This window comes from Dunckerocampus dactyliophorus, chromosome 2, assembly GCF_027744805.1.
Source record: "Dunckerocampus dactyliophorus isolate RoL2022-P2 chromosome 2, RoL_Ddac_1.1, whole genome shotgun sequence".
Lineage (NCBI taxonomy): Eukaryota > Metazoa > Chordata > Actinopteri > Syngnathiformes > Syngnathidae > Dunckerocampus > Dunckerocampus dactyliophorus.
The window spans coordinates 32,013,038-32,020,602 of record NC_072820.1 but is presented as its reverse complement, the minus strand read 5'-3'; the positions used below and the strand labels follow the sequence as shown (position 1 = coordinate 32,020,602).

The window sequence follows — 7,565 nt, the reverse complement described above, 5'->3', positions numbered from 1 at the left end:
TTTTCTTTTGAAAAATATGACTATTTTTTGTAACATAACGTTTTTTTCTTAGAAAATTTTCAGAAAAACATTTTTCCTTTTTTACTCATCCCTAAATAAATAACAAATATGATGTGATGCACAAATATAATGATACACTTTAGTAAAAATGATCATGATGCCTATTTTAAAAATAATGGCAAACAGGATTATTAGGGGTTATTTTTTTGACGGCACCACCAACAAACCTGACGATGAATTGAGGTATGGCGTCTGTCTATCGATCTAGCTATCTTTCTATCCATCTACTGCTTACATTTAATCATATTTCACGTAGAAAAAATGGAAACTTATGCCACATAAGTACAATGAATACACTAAATAAATGACGTTAAGGCACAAATATAAAGGTCTCACAATGGTCTCACAACACCCAACAAATTCTGAAGAAGTCCCAAAGGAGACTGTACTTCCTGAGAAGACTGAGGAAATTTGGCATGCCCACCACAATCCTGAGTTGCTTCTACAGATGCACTATGGAAAGTGTCCTTACCGCCTCCATCACTGTTTGGTACGGTAACTGTACAACACGTGATAGGAAGGCACTCCAGCGGGTGATCAAGACCTCACAGAACATTGTTGGGGCAGCCCTCCCCTCACTGGAAGACATTTATAAAACTAGAGTCCTACGCAGAACACACAACCTCATCAAGGACAGCACACATCCACAACACTCATTATTCACACTCCTACCGTCAGGCAGACGCTACAGGAGTTTGAAGTCCAGGACCACAAGGCTGGCAAACAGCTTTTACCCACAGGCCATCAGGCTCCTCAACGAAGCACTCGCACACGCCGCACGCAACACACGCACACACTCATAGCACTTTATTTATTTATTTATTTATTTATTTATTTATATTGTTTACTTGTATTAATGTCTTTTCTGTTGTTGTTGCTTAATTTATTGGTATATATGTTTATGTGTTTATGTTTCTTATGTTCTTATTCTTTCATTTGTTTTCTTTCTTTTCTTGGGAGAATGAACAGAATAAGATTTTCATTGCATGGTATAACTGCTGTTTTACCATGCACATGACAATAAAACTCTCTTGAATCTAAAGACAGTCCTTAATATTAAATTACTGTGCCAATAAGACCAGGATTCCTCCAGTGGAGCACAAACACAAAAAATATCCCATTATGACACATTTCACTCAGTGGTGGAGAGCATTGCACAGGCTGGTATGCCTAAAGTAGAACCATATGGGGGTTGGGGAGTCATGTTATTTACTACCGGCAGGTCCCCTGGTGATGAAAACATGCAGTAGACCATCCACTGACACGTAAAGAGCTATTTTCCCATAAAGTTACATTTCAATGTGCATTTCACACAGTTAAATGTGAGCTTTGTGTTGTTGAACAGTTAATACAGAGCAGTCAAAGTCAATTCCAGTGTGAATGTTTTGGATTTAGGTTGTTTGGGCATAACTAGACAAGCTCCAAGAAGATCCTCTGTTTTTTTTTTTACCCAATATGGATGTCTCTATACTTTCATCTTCATATGCTTTAAAGTAGCCTCCCACCTAATTTCCAGGCTATCATCACTATCGTTTTTACTCGGAATTCCAAACAGGAAAGGCCAAAGAAAGGCATGAATGTGGTCCCAACTGGCAATCGTCAACCAACTTCCTGTTCCCATGAAAACCATGAAAGATGTGCTGGTATTCTTTTGCTGCTTTTGCTTCTTCATCCCACTAACCCTCCCCCAACTGCTGCATCACGCCAAACGTGAGCTCTTTTGTTTTGTTTGAAGCTTTTTATAGTGTTAAAGTGGGTGAATTGAGGCCCTCCTGTGGTCCCCTGCAGCAGCCCTTTCCTTATAATTAATATTATGATAATAAAGACATACAAATACAAGAAAAAGTCATCATTATGTAGTTGTTGAAATCCATCCATTGGGTGGATGTATGTTGGAGCCTATCCCACCTCACTTCGGGTGAGAGGTGGGGTACACCCTGGACTGGTTGCCAGCCAATGGCAGGGCACATAGAGACAAACAACCATTCACACTCACATTCATACCTATGGACAATTTAGAGTCTCCAATTAACCTAACATGCATGTTTTTGGAACAGAAAAATACAATATTATTTGTTTAAATTGGTAGTTCGGATTTTTTGCCATCAAGTTGTATGGCATCCCCATCATCAGTGTAGTCCATCAACAGTGACTCACCCCCCACTTCGCCCCGTGAGCCGAGTTGCCGAGTTGTGGTCGGATTTCAATTATGAGGGACATAGTTCTGGTTATTTGGTGGGGCCACGTAAGTAAAGAGTTTGGCTTCTCAGAACAATATGCATTCAAAAGAGTAATACAGCCGCATCACAAAACTGCCTCCTCAAATGTATTACTCTTTTGAACGTATGTTGTTTTGAGAAGCCAAACTCTTTACTTAAGTGTCCCCACTAACTAACCGGAACTACGTTACTCACCAAAATCAGAGCAGAACTCGGCTCACGGGACCAAGTGGGGGGTAAGTCACTGTTGATGCACTACACTGCTGATGGGGATATCATATGCCTTTAACATTGACATGCTGATATACATTTATATTTTCTGCTAAAAATATTACTTTTTGTCATTTAAATATGATTTAATTCTCGTAACAACAACTCACCCCTATAATACCATGCCTTTAATCTTATTTTTTCTCAGAATATTCTGACATTGTGCAGAGGGGATGAACTACATATTTGACATTTCACTGAGACGTTTGAGAGGCAACAGGTGGCTCATTTGATAATAAAGCTTATCACCTAGCCTGCCTTCAGGTGCTGAACGCTAGAATTAACTTGATTTTTAAGGGTATATTTTTAAGGGATAACAATTGCTGCCAGGTACATATAACCTTTTATATATATATATATATATATATATATATATATATATATATATATATATATATATATATAAAATGTTAGTCAAGGCTGTTATAGTGTCTGGACATCAAAGCTACTTTTGTGAGAAACAGCTTTTTTATTTTATTAAAATGTGTTGCATTGAATGGTGAGTAAATTAAAATTATGTTTCTTCATTCAAAACAATAATTTTGTAAGGTCTTGTTTTATGACGTTAACCAAAAAAGAATTTACAGTTCCCGAGGAAACGCTGTACCGGAAGTGATCACATGCCGTAAATGACTCCGCGTTAACGTAAAACTCCCAAATGGAGGGTCGCGTGTGTGCAGCAGCATCTGCAATAAAATGTAATCAAAATACCAGTTTATCGACTTTTCTGAGGCTGAAATAAAAAGGTAAACAGCAATTTCGTTGCTTTATTAACTGAATGACTGTCATGAATGTTAATATTACTTAAGACGGGTTGTAGCATGTGAAAGCTAGCCAAATTACCGCTACTGCAACCCTGTCTGCTATCGAGGAATTCTTTAGCCATTTAAACAAAATGTCTGAGACTTTAATCCAGAGAATAAAGGATTTAGAGGACGAACTGGAGCAGCTCAAGTCGCAGCTGCAGCACACAAATGCAGACCACACGGAGACCTGTCCATCACCAAATGAGACCCCTAGTTCTTCTAAAAAGGGGAAGAAAGCAGTCAGAGAGCGTCCTTTTGACTTCTCTTCACATCCTCGCCGCCATGTGGCTCTGCGTATGGCCTACCTGGGATGGGTCTACCAAGGCTTTGCCGTCCAGGAGAACACGGACAACACAGTGGAGGCCAGACTCTTCGAAGCTCTCCTGAAGACGCGTCTTATCCAGGACCGCCAGAGCTCCAACTATCACCGCTGTGGACGCACTGACAAAGGCGTCAGTGCCTTTTCCCAGGTGAATCCACTGTGAATTTCTTGCATCATCTTTTGGTCTTACGTCTTCACCTCCTACACAGGTGATAACCATCGACTTGCGATCCTCACAGTTTGGCCGAGGATTGGGCGTCATGCTCCCTGATGGTGGTGGCACGAAGAAGAAAGATGCTGATTCTGCACCATCGGAGCTTCCTTATGTGAAGATGCTCAACAGAGTCCTGCCTCAGGACATCCGGATTTTGGACTGGGCACCTGCAGCTGAGGGGTTCAGCGCACGCTTTGATTGCCAGGCCCGCACATACCGCTACTACTTCCCAAGGGGATCCTTAGACATCATGTTGATGGCGGATGCTGCCAAAAGGTGAGATTCTTCCAAATGGTCTCCAACCACCAGGTAAAACATGCAATTGAAAAATCAATATTGGTATGTAGAATTAAATGTAAATGTGTATCCATTTTTAAAATACTGTGCTTTTTAAAAAAAATGTATTAAAAATAAGAGACAAATTACATCAGTTTTCTAACTGGGGCTGCTGAAAAAACGTCCCAGGCCAATTGAGGATGATGGTGAGACAAAAAATCAACTGAAATTATTCCAGCAGCTACTTCAAAATATGGTTTTGTCGCTTTCCGGCTAATGCTAAAGCACAATATCATTTGCGTGTTTTTTTTCTGGGGAGAAGTTTGTTGTTCAGTCATTTTGGATTAAAGGAGCAATCCAGAACTTTCCACAATGTAATTGAAGACATTTGTTGTTCCCTTTCCTGTCCAATTACTTGTGTGGGCGGTTTTGTGTATTGTGTACAGTGTTTTACTGTGATATTTTGCTTTTCTTTTGTTTTACACATCGCTACATGACAATAGTGTTATATTACTATGAGGTGTAACTCTTTTTACACCTCTCCAGGTACGAGGGCACTCATGACTTCCGTAACCTGTGCAAGATGGACGTCGGGAACGGCGTCTTACAGTTTGAGAGAACCATCCTGTCAGCGGCAATCAAGCCCGTGCACCCCGAACACACCGCAGACCCGTACGACTTGTTCATATTTGAGCTGAAAGGGCTTGCCTTCCTCTACCACCAGGTACTTGAATTGCCGTGTGATTCCAAAGATTGCCAATGAATCGGAAATAACATCTTCACGGCAGGTTCGCTGCATGATGGCCGTGCTTCTTCTGATAGGCCAGAAGCTGGAAGCTCCAGAAATAATCAATGAGCTGCTCAATGTTCAAAACAACCCCCGAAAGCCTCAGTACAGGTGAGATCATCGCATTTACTAGTCATCTGTCAGAGTCAACTGCAGAGAGTACTTGGTGTCTATTTGGGGTATGGCGTTGCATTTTTCTAATCATAATAAATGATATTTTTAAATAACAGTGATATGTATTATATTTCTTTAACTCTAAACTCCCCTGTATGAACTTCAGCTTTACATATGCCATGTTGCCTGCCTCCTTTGAAACTACTTTTGTATAATACCCTAGTCACACTAGAGGTGGAATGAGCCAGAATGCCGTTGGAATAAAAATTCTTGGTTTATTCTTGTATATTCTAAGTGCATTCAAAAAAGTCTGACTGCATTCTGAGTGCGATCGAAATATCAGGGCCCATTCTTGTGGCCGGACCAAATGTTTTTAGCATGTTAAAAACTTTGAAGGTGGATTTGAAGTGGAAAAATATCGAACGGCATTCAAAAGGTATCTTAACTGCACTCCGACTGCATTCTAAATATTCTTGCGGTATTCTAGACATTCTAAATGGTATTCCATTCCCAACAGCATTCTGAACATCCTGATCGCATTCGGAAAAAAAACGCAGCCAGCTGCCACTGAAACATCACTACGTCGCCGATGCGCACCATTTTCGGTCACAGAATGCATGCCAAGTGCGTAATTTATGCGTAAACGGAATGCAAACAGTGCAGAAACGAGTCTTCATGCTTTTCAGGCGTGCCATAAATAAACGATATGCATTCTCACAGCAAATTGTGGGACAATGTGGAGGCAAAATGTGTGCAAGTGTAAACACCGCAACACACGCTTCCAGCGTGCACAATACAACGGTGCTGAAATGATTCTTGGTTCGTGTGACGGGGGCTTAAATAAATGCATTTTTCAAATAATATTATTTTTTAAAGTAATAATGGCAGTGTATTATACAACAACTAAATTCCTCTGCCGTCAATTTCAGCTGCTTTACAGATGCCATGCCTTTTGGCCACAAGCGTAAATGAATGCATTTCTGTAATAAAAAATAAAATTTCTAAATAAAATAAAATAAAAACAGATAAATAAAATACATTTTGTCAGTTTCTCAATATTACTTCAATCGGGGGGCCATGAATACATTTCTGTGCCCTGGGGGGGCATGACAGAAAATAATTGAGAACCACTGATATAAACCAATTGACTTTTCTAAGAAGAATAAACAATACTATAATTCTGAAGTAATCATGAGTACAGTATTTGTTATACATTTTTTTAACTAAACTTCTCCACTTAAGCTGTACAGATGCATGGCCACTATTTAGCTTGGCAACTATTCATCCATCCATCTTTTATGCCGCTTGTCCTCACTAGGGTCGCGGGGGTATGCTGGAGCCTATTCCAGCTGACTTTGGGCAAGAGGCAAGGTACACCCTGGACTGGTTGCCAGCCAATGGCAGGGCACATATAGACAAACAAGCATTCACACTCACATTCATACCTATGGACAATTTAGAGTCTCCAGTTAACCAATGCATGTTTTTGGAATGTGGGAGGAAAATGGAGTAAACGGAGAAAACCCACCCACGCACGCACAGTGAGAACATGTAAACATGTAAGATGCCCAACCCCAGATCTTCCCGATCTCCTGACTGTTTGGCCAACATGCTAACCACTAGGCCACCGTGCAGTAGCTTGGCACCTACATTAGAATAAATCAGTGCATTTTTCTAATAATAATGAATAACATCATATATTTTTTTGTAATAGTGATATGTATTATACATTTTCTGCAATTTTTGAACGCCTTGTCCCCTGACCAAACTGCGTAAGTATAATTTCTTATTTTTCTCGTTAAGCATGGCAGTCGACTACCCGCTGGTTCTGTACGATTGCCACTTTGAGGGTTTGATCTGGAGACGGGAGGCCGAGGAACTGAATCATGCCCTGTCATCGCTGCAGCAACACTGGACCCAGAGCGCTGTCAAAGCCCACGTTGTCCATGGCATGATTCAAGGCTTGGAGGAGGCCACAGGTAAGAACCTACCAACATTTTTGCCAAAAATGTGAGTTATCAAAAAGTGGAGCGTTGGATGTTTACACTTAAAACAATGTCTGGATAGATCATACTGAATTTTAATTATATTAACATGCATCACACAAAATTTGATCTTCTAATGTACTTAGAATTGAATTGAATGTGTTAATTCCACATCCACAGGTGGGGTGTTGTCCAACTTTTGTTGGCTAGTTGAAGGGAGCCGCCAGAGAAACTACCGGCCACTGCTAGAACGTCCTCGCTGCGAGAGTCTGGAGTCCAGGATCGACCATTTTGTCAAAAGAGGAAGGCTCGAGCTTGAAGAAGGCGAGAATGGAAGAGAAAAAATGGTCCATAAAGGAAAACGGTCCAAGCATTCTCATAATTCTTTAAGTTCACCTGTTGAGGTGCCCAACACAAGTCCTGTATAAAAAGCTGAGTTTGCTTATTGTATTTTTTTAATGCAGGAATGTTGTGGGGTTTTGTTTCATAGACAGTGTTATTTTCAGTAAAAG

General features: G+C 40.4%; 1 protein-coding gene across 2 annotated transcripts; it reads left to right on the top strand.

Annotated features, from left to right (window-relative positions):
• The first annotated feature begins 3,182 nt into the window (after nucleotides 1-3,182).
• On the top strand, nucleotides 3,183-7,509 carry pus3 (pseudouridylate synthase 3). 2 transcript variants are annotated; one of them, XM_054768972.1, is made up of 6 exons: nucleotides 3,183-3,825; nucleotides 3,917-4,167; nucleotides 4,714-4,891; nucleotides 4,956-5,065; nucleotides 6,872-7,047; nucleotides 7,234-7,509. In XM_054768972.1, the coding sequence occupies exons 1-6, from the start codon at nucleotides 3,445-3,447 to the stop codon at nucleotides 7,479-7,481; spliced, it is 1,344 nt and encodes a 447-aa protein (XP_054624947.1). In that variant the 5' UTR covers nucleotides 3,183-3,444; the 3' UTR covers nucleotides 7,482-7,509. The 2 variants fall into 2 exon arrangements, with proteins under 2 accessions (XP_054624947.1, XP_054624946.1); XM_054768971.1 differs by having other exon boundaries at nucleotides 3,887-4,167.
• The last annotated feature ends 56 nt before the right edge of the window (nucleotides 7,510-7,565 follow it).

Coding starts and splice junctions, on each gene's coding strand:
- pus3 (XM_054768971.1), top strand. CDS start 3,445: ATGTCTGAGACTTTAATCCAGAGAATAAAGGATTTAGAGGACGAACTG. Junction 3,826..3,886: donor GCGTCAGTGCCTTTTCCCAG/GTGAATCCACTG, acceptor CCTCCTACACAG/GTGATAACCATCGACTTGCG. Junction 5,066..6,871: donor CCCCGAAAGCCTCAGTACAG/GTGAGATCATCG, acceptor TTTCTCGTTAAG/CATGGCAGTCGACTACCCGC.